This window comes from Leptonotus elevatus, chromosome 4, assembly GCF_054856555.1.
Source record: "Leptonotus elevatus isolate MCC_2025b chromosome 4, RoL_Lele_1.0, whole genome shotgun sequence".
NCBI classification, from domain to species: domain Eukaryota; kingdom Metazoa; phylum Chordata; class Actinopteri; order Syngnathiformes; family Syngnathidae; genus Leptonotus; species Leptonotus elevatus.
The window spans coordinates 906,477-920,503 of record NC_141242.1 but is presented as its reverse complement, the minus strand read 5'-3'; the positions used below and the strand labels follow the sequence as shown (position 1 = coordinate 920,503).

General features: G+C 47.3%; 1 protein-coding gene across 3 annotated transcripts in view; it reads right to left on the bottom strand.

Annotated features, from left to right (window-relative positions):
• The window catches only part of ptprz1a (protein tyrosine phosphatase receptor type Z1a), a 47,381-nt gene that overhangs the window by 2,173 nt on the left and 31,181 nt on the right, over window positions 1-14,027 (bottom strand). The window contains exons 12-30 of one of the 3 annotated variants that reach the window (XM_086073249.1): window positions 12,487-13,723; window positions 11,218-11,649; window positions 9,585-9,741; window positions 8,937-9,016; window positions 8,780-8,865; window positions 7,213-7,233; window positions 6,816-6,912; window positions 5,965-6,050; window positions 4,875-5,009; window positions 4,256-4,390; window positions 3,995-4,158; window positions 3,179-3,314; window positions 2,775-2,921; window positions 1,808-1,901; window positions 1,631-1,704; window positions 708-839; window positions 447-605; window positions 230-372; window positions 28-163 (exon numbers count right to left, since the gene is read on the bottom strand). In XM_086073249.1, coding sequence (XP_085929375.1) covers window positions 28-163; window positions 230-372; window positions 447-605; window positions 708-839; window positions 1,631-1,704; window positions 1,808-1,901; window positions 2,775-2,921; window positions 3,179-3,314; window positions 3,995-4,158; window positions 4,256-4,390; window positions 4,875-5,009; window positions 5,965-6,050; window positions 6,816-6,912; window positions 7,213-7,233; window positions 8,780-8,865; window positions 8,937-9,016; window positions 9,585-9,741; window positions 11,218-11,649; window positions 12,487-13,723 — 3,651 coding nt within the window. Of the gene's footprint in view, window positions 1-27; window positions 164-229; window positions 373-446; window positions 606-707; window positions 840-1,630; window positions 1,705-1,807; window positions 1,902-2,774; window positions 2,922-3,178; window positions 3,315-3,994; window positions 4,162-4,255; window positions 4,391-4,874; window positions 5,010-5,964; window positions 6,051-6,815; window positions 6,913-7,212; window positions 7,234-8,779; window positions 8,866-8,936; window positions 9,017-9,521; window positions 9,742-11,217; window positions 13,724-14,027 lie in introns of all 3 variants that reach the window. The other 2 variants (XM_086073250.1, XM_086073247.1) reach the window with 2 other exon arrangements.

Below are 14,027 nucleotides of genomic sequence, written 5' to 3'. Positions count from 1 at the left end.
GAATGCGGCGTCACGTTGCTGACTCACGCGGGTTCGGAAGGTTCCGGGCCTGGCGAGGTTGGTCATCCTGGCCGCTCGGAAGACGTCGACCCGTCGTCGGTGGCGGAGCTGGCCAATCAGAGACGAGAGCGCGCAGAAGGTCCCGGCAGTGGCTCCGCCCACACTGCCACGGCAAAAAAAAAATGTCAGCGCGTTTTTCTGGGAAGGCGGCGGCGAGCGGACGGCGTACCGGTCGAGTAGCACGGTGGCTCCTTCCTTGGCGGAGGTCTCGTCCTGGAGCAGCCGGACCAGCAGGAAGGTGTCGCTGATGGCGCCGTCGGGGTTGGGCCAGCGGGGGGCGCGGTATAGGCGGACCTCCGCCACAAAGTCGTCCTGAAGGCAAACAAGACCGCTTTTGACGAACGTGCACAATTTCCCCCCCCCCCATTTTCATTGTGCTTTCGTACCTGCGCGGCGTGCACGGCCAAGTGGTGAACGACCAGCGCGTCCTCGTTGGCCAAGCAGATGACGTTCTCGCACGTTTGAGTGACAGTCAACATCTCCCAGCTGATCGGCTCGCCTTTCCCGGGCCAGAAGACGCACGGCTCCGCCTCCTCCTCGTCATCCTGAGCGCGGACCACATTTGCAACAAAAAGCCGCCCGATTCATTTAAGATAATCGGTTTGTCGTCATTTGATGTGGCGTGAAAGTGTTGCGTGTCATGTGACCTGAGCGCGCGCGGGTCCCGGCAGCGCCACGATGACGCGCACGTTGTGCTCCCAAATCATCCTCCAGAAGTCCTTGACGGTGCCTGGCAAAGGATTCTGGGTAATGATGAACTCCTCGCTCCGCCTGTAGCCCTGCGAGCGCATCCGCAACACGCAAACGCCGACAAGCCAATCAGCATGCGCGGCCTCGGTCACGTGATCAAAACAAATCGGACTGCAAAGTAAAGCTGATGTTCACATTTAAGTGTCAATATGCAACACTTGATTTGTTTTTACAAGTCTTTAGCACCGTTGCCATTTTTATCTGATCACCTGCATAACGGTGCTCGGAAATCACAATGTCCCGCCATCACAACTCGCGTTGCCCGACAACAAGCGGACAAGATGGCCGTCCGTTGCTGGAGCTCTCCATGCGAGCCGGCCGGCGAGACTTCCTTGTTCGCCGACCCGCTCACTTGAGTCCAGCCCAAGACACGCTTAGGACCGCCCCCTCATTTGAATAACATTTCGCCCTGACAGAGCGTCTGCTGCATGAAATCAATACATGTGACAACAGAGCGCTTTTATTGATGGATTGATATTCAATTCTATTTATATATTTATTTTGGTATTTATTTCTGCATTTATTTCGATTTTTGCAATCTGGTTTTTTATTTCGACTTGTATTCTATGGATACATTATATTTATTTTTTGTATTTTAATTATATTTTGTATATCCGTCTTTATTTAAATTTTTATTCATTTATGGATATATATATATTTCAGTTGTTTGTATTTCCATTTTTATTTATATTTTGTATTTCAATTTTGAATTATATTTTTTTATATCCATTTTTATTTGTACTTTTATTCATTTATTTTCAATTTTGGCAGTTTTGGTCCTCGGAGTGTCAAAAGAAAAAGGCCGTCTATGCGGCCTTACCGTCACGTAGGACGCGTTGATGTAATCGGACGTCTCGCCTGCGCGCGGCGACAAACGCACCCGCGACCTTTCCGCTGCAAAAACCACACACAAAAGAACATCAAGCCAAACAGGAAGCAGAAAGTTAGCATTAGCAGAAAGTTAGCATTAGCATCAGGCTAGCGGCCGCGAACTCACCCGGCAGCAGCGAGCCGCTTCGGTTCTTTTGGCGGTTGTCGTCGTGAAGAGCGGTCGCATAGTCGCCGCCGTTTGTCGCTTCTGTGCTCAGCAGCTGCAAACGCAATGCTAACGTCAAGCTAATGTGTGCGTACACATAATATGAGCACTATTTTCTTCAAAATAGTTCTTTCTTGCAAACATAAGAAAAAAAGCAATCATAATAAACATAATAACAATAACAATAATATTTTCAACATTATTGTGGTAAAATATGACTTTTTTTTCTCTCTCCAAAAATAGTTATTGTCAGGTTAATGTTGATGTTATAATATTGTCAACTTTCTCTTGGGAATGTTTTTTTAACTTTGTCATGAAATTGGTCCTAAATATACAAAAATAAAATAAATACAACAATTTTCCCAAGATGATGCCTATAACTGTGAAAAACAAAACATCAATCAACCGTAAGGGTGACATTATAATTCTTTCTTTGAAACAATCGAAACTTTATTCTTGTGAAATTACAAATGATTCTTGGGGGGGGGAAAGTTGCATTATTTTCTCTCAAAAGTCATAAAACACTTTTCTATCAGTCTGCCTTTTTTATATAGTATTTTTTGTGATGTGACGTAAAACATGACTAACGTAAAATTATTCTTAAATCATTTTTTTTTTAAATCATAAGCAGTAAAACTTGTTTTTAACATTACAAATGTTGTCTAGAAAACCCCCAAAATATATTCTGTTATTTATTTTCTCCTAAAAATAAAGCTGTCGTCGTAATTATTAACGTTGACTACAAAGAATGAACGCATTCACGCCGGCGACGTATCGCGACAAGCAGAGAGATTTGATCGTCTTCCACCAGGTGGCGTAATGTTCGTACCGGCGCCGTTCATTCAACGCGACAAAAGCAAAGTCATTCGTTTCCTTCGCGCTGGTCCGAAGAGCGCCATCTTGGAAACGGACTCGGGGGCTGCTTCACCTTGAGCTGCTGCTCCAGCGGCGTGCTGCCATCGCGCAGCGGCGTCAGCAGCCGCTCCACGTACGCGTGCAGCCGCGAGGACGCCACCTCCGTGTCCCCGCACAAAATGGCCTCCGCCAAGGCGTCGTGGATGAACACGTACTGCTCCTGAAGGGGGAGGAGGGCGGCGGCGGCGTTACGACACGTCACTCTTGCAACAAAATCAACTTTGGAGCCTGAAATGTGGGCGCCACGCGGCGTGCGGCAAAGCGGCGCCGCCGGAGAGGCCGGAAAGAGAAGGAGGAGGTGGCAGGAAGGCGGGAGAAGGCGGGAAAACGAAAGCAACCAAAAAAGAAAAGTCCAGATGAAAGGATTGGAAGGCGAAAAGCCGACATGGCGAAACGGCGAAACGGCGAAACGGCGACCTGCGTCTGGACCAGGTAGTTCCTCTGCGCGCGGATGTGTCTGAGGAACCCGTCCACGTCCACGGCGTCCTCGCGTCTCATCTGCCTCAGCATGCTGTCCAGCACCAGGTACGTGCCCGTGCGGCCCACGCCGGCGCTAAACGCACGCAGGAAACAGCAAACACACTCTGTGATGTCATCAACGTGCCGCAAGCTCCGAATGTCGAGCGGTGCAACACTTTGATGCCGCCGGCGAGGACAACGTGCGGGAATTCCCAGCGTTCTCGCTCGTTTTTAAACTCGTAAAAAAGGATCGGGCCGGCGGCTGATGACGTTTGGCGAGATCGCGACCAAGAACGCAAACTGACGAATGGACAGAGGCTGAAATTTCAGCCTCATCGTCCAACGTGTGATGTCATCCATGTGCGACAACTCAAAACTGATTTGGGAGGAAGAAATAATGACAGATTCTCAACCGTTCGTTTTGGGATTTCGTTTTGAAATTTGTTTTTGAACTTTAATTAGTTTTCAGGCTGGTTCTGTTAGTTTTTATTAGTTATTTCATAAATGCTTAGTTTTAGTTTGTTTCAGTATTAGTTAAAAGAAAAGAAAAAGTCTGTTACTTGTGCTAAATCACATTTAAAATCACCCCCAAAGGCTTAAATCAATTACCAAACACTTAAACAAAGGACATTTTCCACAATAAAGTTTTGGTTTGGCACTAAATGTTCAACGTCAACAAAGATTCCATTCGATTCTATTTTTGGAACGAGAGGAACGTCCCCATTAGGAAGTGACGAACGAGTGACGCGACCGCGTCCGGCCAAAGTGACAAACCTGCAGTGCACCACCAGGGGGCCCATGTTTGCGCTCCTGGCCCGCGAAGACTGCCGTATGAAGCTGAGGAGCGGAAGGGCGTGGTCGGGCACGCCCATGTCGGGCCACTGCGTGTAGTGGTACTGCGTGACCACTCGCTCCTGGCCCCGCCTCCTCTGAGAACCCTGCTACGGGACAGACGGCGACCCATCAAAAAGAGGGCAGAAATGGAGAGCCGCCAGCCACGGACGGACGGACGGACGGTCGGACGGACGCACGGACCTTTTTCACTTGCGTGTTGGTGACGGTGAAGGTCCGCTCGGTGTAGTGGGCCAGCTCTTGGACGCTCTTGAGCGCCACCACCAGGCCAGCGTAGTCCTCGTGCATGTCAGCGGGCCAGTACTGGTCGCACTTCCTCTGAGGACGTGCACAGAACGCAACGCACGATCACTTCCTGCTCGGGCGGATGACGGTCCCAGTCAAGGTTTAAGTCTCAAGTCTTAACCTTCAAGTCTAAAGTTCGGTAAATAAAAGAAAACTTCTCAGTCTCAAGACAATATTCAAATCTCATCTTAACCTCTTTAAAGTAATAATTAAATAAATCTCATGTTCAAGCCTTCAAGTCTAAAGTCAATGTCAAGTTTGAACTTTCAACTCTCAAGCAAATTTGAATGTTCAAATCTCAAGTCTTGCATCAAGTCAATCTCAACTCCGAACCTTCAACGAGTCGAGTCTTAATGTTCAAGCCCAATTTTTATTTTGTGGAGTCCTCGCGTCTTAAGTCACTTCAAGTCCTGAATCTCGAACCCCCGAGCGGCGTCTCAAGCCCTTTTTAGTTTCCGTCAAGTGACACGTGGTCCAAAGTGGCCCTCGTGCGGCGGCAACATTTCCGGCCACTCACGCGTCCGTTCTCCAGCAGGTTGGTGATCATCACGACCACGCCCACGTTCTGCTCCCAGATCATCCGCCAGAAGTCGTCCGTGCTGGACTTGAGTGGACCCTGAGCCGCGATGTACGCGCGCCGCATCTTGTAACCCTGCGGCACAAAATCCGTTGCCGGCTGAGCATCTTCATCTGCTTTCTCAGGCGGCCATCTTGTTGTTGAATCTTGACAACTGACTCACGAAGAGACGAAGTGACTGGGGGTTAACTAACGGACTAACTGACTAACAAACGTATTAACTGACCAGCTCACTTAGCGATTAACCAACTCACTGGCTTACTGTCTAACGGAACAGAACAGAACTAACTTACTGATTTATTAACTGGCTAACTACTGAATGAAAATACCAACAAACTAAGTGGACAAGCAATCAACTAACTTACTGACAAACTAATTCATTTAGAAATGCTAAATCATGAGCTGATTTAGTACCAACTTCAACTTCAACTCAGATGACTGACTAGTGACTTAGCTGAGCCAACTGACCGACTGGCTAACTTACTGATTACCGATCACTGATGGACTCGCTAACCATCCTAACGACTATCTAATTAATAGTGTGTGTGACTCACTGACTGAGAAACGAGTGACTAACTCACCAATGACCTTATTGATTGACTAACAGCAAACCGGCTTCCGCCTAACTGATTGACGGACAGACTAACTCAACAACTAAATAAGCAACTAACTCACTGGGTGAGCTCGTTAACGCAATAAACTCTCTAACTCATAGCAGGACTCAATAAATGACAAACGGTCTGACCTACTAACCGACCAGCCACTTAACTGACTGACTATGACCAGCACCTGATTGACTGACTAAGCGGCAGTCCAGACAAACCTAGTGACCTTCTTACCTCCCCGCAAGAGCGACCAACGTTTACCTCACGTCTCGACTAACTCAACCGATGCCAAACCGGAAACGTGCGACGAGAAGAAGCAGACCAAAGTTGAGCGTTTGGGATTTCAACGCAAGCTCGCCAAAATGGCGTCGTGACTTCCGCTTGAGACGCAAAAGTGGACAAAAGCGCTCGAGCGTCTCACGCACGTCCACAAAGTTGGCGTTGATGTAATCTCCGCTGCGTCCGTCCTCGTCGGTGGCGGGCGTCGACAGGCGCACTCGACTGTGATCGACTGAAACGGACCAAAAAGAACACAAATGTGTCAACGGAAGAAAAAAAGAAAAAACTTCAAGCATTTGATGAAGGATGAAAGTGATCGTTGCTCGTTGCTCGTTGCTACGGTAACGGCCGCACACTTCTGTGGGGCGCAAATCTCATTTTGAATTCTACTTTTCATTTGATTTTTTTAGAAGAGTTTGTAATTTCACTTTTAAATTCATTAAAAAAAAAGGATTGCAGTCAAGTCCCACTTATTTAAGTTCATTTTAAATTTCATGACATTAAATTTTTTATATAAATTTCTTTGATTTCATAAAAAAAAAAAGAGTAAAATTGCAAAAATAGCCTGAATATTTTTTTTGCACATAGAATGGCTTTGTAATTTCATTGTAAATACAAAAATTTAACTTAAAACAGAAAGAGGATTTTTATAATTATTTTGTAATTAAATGTTATTTAAATTTCATATAATTTGAGTTGAGTTGATTTGAGTTGAATTTTGTTTGATTGATAGGGTTTTTTTAAGTTATTTTGAAATGTAATTAATCATAATGTAATTAAATTTGAGAATAAGAATATATGTGTCATTTGAATTTCAAATTCATTTAAAATTAAATAAAAATAAAAATTAAAAAAAGAAGGGGGAGGGGGGGTAAAATGTTGCTACGTTAGCTCCAGAAGGCAGGATGATGTTTCAATGTTTCATTTTGTGATTTGATTTGAAAGGAAATAAAGTTGGAAGAAGAAGAAAAATGAAAAGTGTGCTGTCCCAACTGACACGCGAGGATGTTGCTGTATCGGTTCTTGCTCCTGTTGTCGGGATGGTTGGACGTCTCCGAGGTCATCGTCACGTCCGACGTGCACGCCTGCACCTCCTTCCGCGCATGCGCACACACACACACACACACAAATTCCCCGAGTGAACCCTGCTGTTCCTAACAAAATGTTCAACGCTTGAAGTATATACAAATTCTAAATATGTTCAAAAAAAATTCATAAAAAGAAGTATGCAAAAAAGGCCAGCATCGTTTTTGTAAAACATTTTAAAAATATTGTTAGAATCTTGTTTTCAGAAGGCAACAATGAGGTCATGTGGCAAGACAGACAAACAAGATGGCGGCACACACACACACACGCACGCACAAGCAAACGGTCGCCAGGAGGGGGCGTCTTACCTCATAACTCTCTTTGAGCAGCTAGCCAGGACGAGGAAGATTGGGAGCGGGGGAGCGGCCGGGGCGTTTCCATGACAACACAAGAACGACAATCAACGTTGACGTGAGGACCAACGACAACGCAGTCCATCGATCCATCGATCCATCGATCCATCGATGGATCGACCGGCCGACGGATCGATCCATCGACCGATCGATCCATCGACCGATCGATCCATCGACCGATCGATCCATCGACCGATCGATCCATCGACCGATCGATCCATCGACCGATCGATCCATCGACCGATCGATCAATCGACCGATCGATCCATCGACCGATCGATCCATCGACCGATCGATCCATCGACCGATCGATCCATCGACCGATCCATGATTGCTCGCCAGCATTTTTTTTGCCGTCCCACTGCAGCAACTTTACAAACGTTGGACAAATGATCCGCTTGCTCGCTAAGACATTATGCCACTTTCGATCTTATGCCAAAGCAAAAGCCACGTTGGAAACTTTTGACCTGAGGTATGTGCGTGCGCCCAAGCAGCAAATATTTTTGCAAAACTTGACAAAGAACAGAATTGTTGTATGTTTGAAAATGTTTTTTTTTTTTTACATACAGTACAACTTTTAGCAAAATGTAACATTTTTGGGGGGGCTCATTTCATTATTTTGGGGATTTTTCCAATAAATTCCCAGAAACATGTGACATTCTTTATGTGATACAAAACTTTTTTTTTTCCAGCAGTATATGTCATTTTTTTCTGAAAATTTACATTTTCAGAACCATTCAGCGTTTTTGGCGGGCAGTTTTTTCTCTTTTGAAACCAAAAAGAATGGACGAAAATTTACACTAAAATAAAGTGTGTGTAAAAAAAATATATATATTCTGAAATACATTACTTTTATGGAACTGCTAAATATACAACTTAAAAAATATATATATGTGACTTAAACAGAATTGCACGATTCATTTTATGTAACTATCCTAATTTTTGGGAAATATACCACTTTTCTGAACATATATTTTTTTCTTGAAATATACAAGTTTGGGGGAGGAATTTGCTACTGCACATTTTTAAATCATAAATGTTTTTTTACATGAAATAGTTTTTTGTCTGAAATACGACTTACATTATAAACAAGCTAACTTCTTAAAAGAAAAAATTACACAGTATGCTACTTTATTTTTAAAATATAACTTTTATAGAAATGCACTCCCCATTTTCCAGAACTATATTTGAAAACATTCAACATATTTACCAGATCGTATAAATCCATTTTTATGAAATTATACAACTTGTTCAGATTTTTTTTTTTTTTACTATATTTGAAAAATCTGAAATGTTTTTTTCTAAAAATAAATAAATAAATAAAATAAAAACTCTTTCGGAAATGTGTGTCAATCTTGCACAATTTTCGATTGTAGCATCAATGACTTGTAGCCCTTTTCAAGCGACACACACGATGAACAAAAGCACAACACATCTGGGCAGCATGCACGCACACGCACACGCACACTCTTGCGCACTTACTTACACGCAGAAAAGCAAGAAAGAGAACGTTTGCCGGCACCTGAAACTTGCGCTGAAATCCGTTCGTTCGGTGAAGCTCGGCGACGTGTCGGACGAAGTCTTGGACCGGAAGTGCGGCTTTTTGGTCTGGAGGGCAAAGCGCAAGTGAAACATCTTTTGGAGGACTTTTACTTTTGTGGAATTGGCGCCGAGATTACCGGATGTGAAGGCGGTCGCGTCGGCGGCGCGGGCGGAAGCGCTTTCGTCCACGTAGAAATGCGCCGTCTGGAAACACAACCTGAGGGCCAAAAGTCGCAAACTTCACAACAAGGCCTGGGAAAAGCTTTCATACAATGAGATTCAAATTCATTCATTACAATTAAAAAGGTGCAAAAACATCTCTTAGATAGAAAAACAATGATGGGAATAAAGTCATTTTCTCACAAAAAAAAGTTGTCATCTTGACAATAACAAAGACGTCGTTTGTTGAGGTAAAAAAGGAGCAATTTGATCAGAATAAAGTTCTATTTTTACGAGAGAAAAAGTATTTCTCAAACAGCTTAAAAAAGTGAAGGCTTATAGTTTTTTGAGACTTTTTTGTGGGACTAATCATGATAAACATGCCTACCAAATTTTACGTTTCCAAGTGAAACTGGATTTGGGGGCAGAATTTTTTCAATAATTCCAGGGGGTAAGGAAACCTGAAAATGGTTCCAAACCCAACACGGTCGACTTCCTGCGTCTTTTCAAGGACGGCTTCTTGAGACTATTTTTGTGGGTCTGCTCGTGACCAACGTGCCTACCGAATTCCGTGTCGCTGCGTGAAACAGTTTTCAAACGAGGAAGTGTCGGAAGCAGAAGCTGACCTCCAGTAGAGGAGGATGCCGATGAGGACGACGAGTCCGAGAGCCGTGAACGTGGAGATGACGACCAGCGGGACCAGCGGCACCAGCGGGACCGGCGGCTTCCGGTCGCCGTCCCCGACGGAGCCCACGCGAGACTCGTGGCTGCTGTTGCTCACGTCTGCACACACGGACGTCGTCGTTACGAGAGAACCGAACGGACGCGCTGCAAGAAGGCCAAGATGCTAAACTAAAGGTCTGGAAATGCCGGCGGGTCTGCAGGCTCCTTCCTTGCCTCTCACGGAGGAAACGAGTTGCAGCAAAAAGTGTCAAAAGTGTGAACGCGCGACCGGCGGCGAAGAAAATGATCGCCAGAAGAAAGATCGTGACTCCAAGAGAAGAAGTTTGTTATGAGAAGATCAATAAGTCAAGGACCAGATGATGATGATGATGATGATGATGATGATGAAAATGAAGATGACAGCCTGCCTGGCAAACTGGATTTTTCTGAATGCTTCAAACCGGATTCTAAGCTTGCAAATTAGAATTTACAATGTAAAAAAAAATGAATTAAAACATGACGACCAATTGATGAAAAACACAATTTGTCAACATGATGGAAATTGGAGGGGACTTTGCGCAACTTTGAGCGTGCTTTGCTGACCTCTGGTGGCCACAAAAGACAACGCAAGTTGGGTGTTTTAGTTGCAGATTTGCTGATGGATGTCGTTTATCATCTTTTGAACATTTTGATAGATTTTTCCCCCCGTTTATAGTGTTATGATATAGTATGTTATGGATTTAATTTATGATATATCATCCATTGCCGCGGGTTCCAATATTTGCTATTGAATAACTCAAACTAGTTTGGTTTCCATCCACCCAGTTTTATTCACATTTTCAAGAAATGCAAAAATAAAACTGAATGGAAACAGCACCGATTCAAAAAAGGGCCCAAAAGTTGCAAACAAGTTTTTGCATTTAGAGGAAGTGGATTGAAAAAAAGGAAAATGCGAATTTTGGCTATGGAAACAGGTTTAGCGAATAACCGCTGGCAAGACCGGATATGATGTCACACGTACATTTGTAGTGGGACGATAAAATAATGTTTGGGGGGGCCAAACAGAAATCTTTTTGGAATTAAAAAAGCAATTTTAGATGGAAAACAGCAAAGAAACGAATTACAAAATCAAACTCATACGTCATCGCACGGCGCAGTCGCTTCCTGGTCTTCTTCGTTTTTTAAATGAGTGCTGGATCACATCTCTATGGTGTATAGCGCCACCTAAAGCGGCGGAGTCCCCTCTCAATATTCGCAAAACAACAACAGATGGAAACGGGCAGAAGTCGCGTGTCCGTTTTGCGCATTTTCAGTCAATTTGCTTAAAATTCGAAACAATTGAATGGAAACCTGACTACTATTATATCTATCTTTTGTATGTATGATTCTACGCTAGTGGTGGTTTTCTGGTACTACAACAAGTCTAGCAATGATCTTTCCAAATGCATGCTGATGAATGATGGAATGTTTCCCCAAGTCACTCTAAAATGGATTTGCTTTCACATGCATGAAGACTTTGACTGGCGGCTGGCGGCCGGCATGACGTCAGCGGTCTCGGGTACGACGACGCCCGGTTTCTCCCGCGGGCGTGGTTACCTGCCACTGGTTCCTCCTCTTTTTCCGAGTCCTGCTGCGTTCGCTCAGGAATGCTGAAGTCCGAGGAGGTGTCGTTGTCGTAAAGGTTCTCGGCCTGACCCGAGCCGCTGTCCTCGGTGGGGGTGGGTGAGGGGACCGCAGGTGCGCTCGGCGAAGCGGCGCCCGCTCGCCCAGATCCGGCAGAACTCCCGCTCTCGCTGTCAAAATAGAACGCTGAGGAGCGGTCGTCCAAATCCACGAGCGCCCGTCCGTGGTCCAAAGCGGTGGAAGGAGGGTCGGTGGAACGAGGAAGGGTGCTCTCCCCCGAGGCCGACACCTGGACGCCATCCCACTCCTGATCCACCTCAGACCCCGAGACGCCATGACTGGGGTCTGCGGAGGTGGGCGTCGTCAGGATGGAAGCCAGTGATGGTGACGACGCGGGCTCGGACGCTGCAACATAACGGGGCGGCGCGCCGTGAGTGGCCGGCGGGGAGGGCGGCGTTGGCGAGGAGGGCGAGGAGGGCGAGAGCAAAACCACCAAGTCACCAGAAGCCGCCACCGAAAAAGAACTGACAAGGACACCCAAAGAACTCGCAAAGAGATCCACACCAACACCCGAGGTTGAGGCCCCGAGGGGGACGCGGGGCGAGGCGTGGCGCCAGGACGCCGACGGCTCCAGGGAGCAACCGCATATGGCGTCCGAGAAGCCGCCATCACCAACCTCAGGCAGGAAGGAGTCTGGCGTACTTCCGGTCCCAAAGCCCAAGAGCTCAACTTGGTGAGAGAACGCCGGCGTCAGACCCGGAGTGGCCGCAGAAAGCGGGAAGTCGCTAGTGAAGAGAACCGATGGCCGCAAGGTGGGGCTGAGGGACAGCGACGCCTCGGAGAGGGACACGCCCCATTCCGACACCTCCACGGGGTCACCCGAAGACAAAGACGCCAAGTCGTCAGCAAAAGAGAGCGTGGGACGAAAAGTGGGGTCTCGGCGAGGAATCGGGGCGGTGCCGGCTCCCGGGGTGGAGCTGAGGGTCGGGGAGACCTCTGGGCGGGAGGCCCCCGATTCCACCGCCTCGCCGCCGTCGCCCGAAGACAAAGACGCCAAGTCGTCAGCCAAAGAAGCGGCGGGGGTTCGGCCGGGCGGCAGCAGGGCGGACTCCAGCGAGGAGGAAGGCGTCAGCTCATGCAAGCGGGTTGAGGGGGCGGGCCAGGGGCTGGGGTGCGGGTCTGTGACATCATACAGAAGGGAGGAGGGGGAGGGGGGAGGGGGGAGGACAGACAGGCGCTCACCCTTTGAGAGCGGCGGCGTGGGCTGCAAAAGAATGCCGCCGCGCCACACCCAAGTCCTTGTGGTCGAAAAACCGGGTTTGCTGGGAGTTGTGGGCCCTCGCGGAAGAGGTTCCGCAGGGGGCCCAACCTGGACCTGGACCCCATCTTCATCAGGTAGTCCGTTTTTATCGTCTGTTTCGGGTCTGGTCGGACCTTGGTATGGGTCGATGTGGACGGACGATGGCGTGATCAACTGGTCGCTAAGATGGGTCAGGTTCGTGGTCGGATTCTTGGTTTTGGTCTTGGTTGTCGTCTTGTTCATTGGCTGGTTTGAAGTTTTCAACTTATTTGTGGTTGTATTTGTAGACGCGGTCGTCGTATTGATGATGGTGGTCTCGTTCGTGATCTTGGTATTCATGGTCTCGGTTTTGTTGGTCGTCGTCGTTTTGTTTGCGTTTGTCGTCATTTCCGTCGTCATATTCATGGTTGTGGTCTCGTTCGTGATCTTGGTCAACATCCTGGTCACGGTCGTGTTTTTGTTTGTTGCTGGGGTCCTGGTTGTGGTCTCGTTTGCGGTTGGGTTTATGGTCAGTTCCGTCGTCGTATTCATGGTTGCGGTCTTGTTTGCGGTTGGACTTGTCGTCATTTCCGTCGTCGTATTCACGGTCTTGGTCAGTGGCCTGGTCATGCTCGTGGTTTTGCTTGATGGCGGGGTCCCGGTCCCGGTGGTGGTGTTTCTCGTGGTCGTGCTTGTCGTTGCCGCCATTGTCTTCGTCACGTTTGAAGTCGTGCTTGTGGTCTTGTTCGCAGTCACGGTCTCGCTTGCGGTAAAAGAGGGAGTCATTTCGCTTGTCGCGCTGACGGCGGTGGTCGCGGTCTTGCTCGTGGCTGAAGTCGCGGCGCCGGTGCCGTTCAAGGGTAGACCTTCACCACCGTCCATCCAAGAACCGCTCACTGTCGGCACTGTCGAGTTCAGGTCCGCTTTCGTGTTTTCCGAGGACTTTGGCTTGACTCCGCCTTGGCGGTCTTCTGTGTTTGCGTCCAGAGGAGTAGTGGAGGCCTCTGGTGGCCGAATGGAGGAAGTGCGCTGGGAAGAGGTTGCAGCAACGGCGGTCGACGCCGTCTTGGTGGCCGCGACGCCTTGTTGCGGCGGGCGGCGAGGTGGTCCCGAAGTTGGTTTTGTGGGAATCCCCGCTTGATCGTAATCTTCCGTTTGCACAGATTCATTTAACGATGGATCCGGTGGGGAGTGCTCCTCCTAGTGGCGAGAAATCATATTCAATAGTTGGGAAGGGAACAGTTTTAAATTCACTTGAATTTGATACATTTGCTCAATTTAACGACCAAAAATTCCCCTTCAGGGATTAAAATCAGTCAAGTAGATATCATTGCTTGTGGTTTGATTGTAATCGGACCTCGGCGCCAGGGTTCGAAACTCGATAAGCGTTTCTTGAATGTCATTTTCCAAAATTGGACTGCGCATATTTGCGCTTCGGCATTCGCAATCAAAGTGAGCATCAGCCATTGGCGGCGTTTTGGGTCCTGTCCTTCCTTCTCAAGGA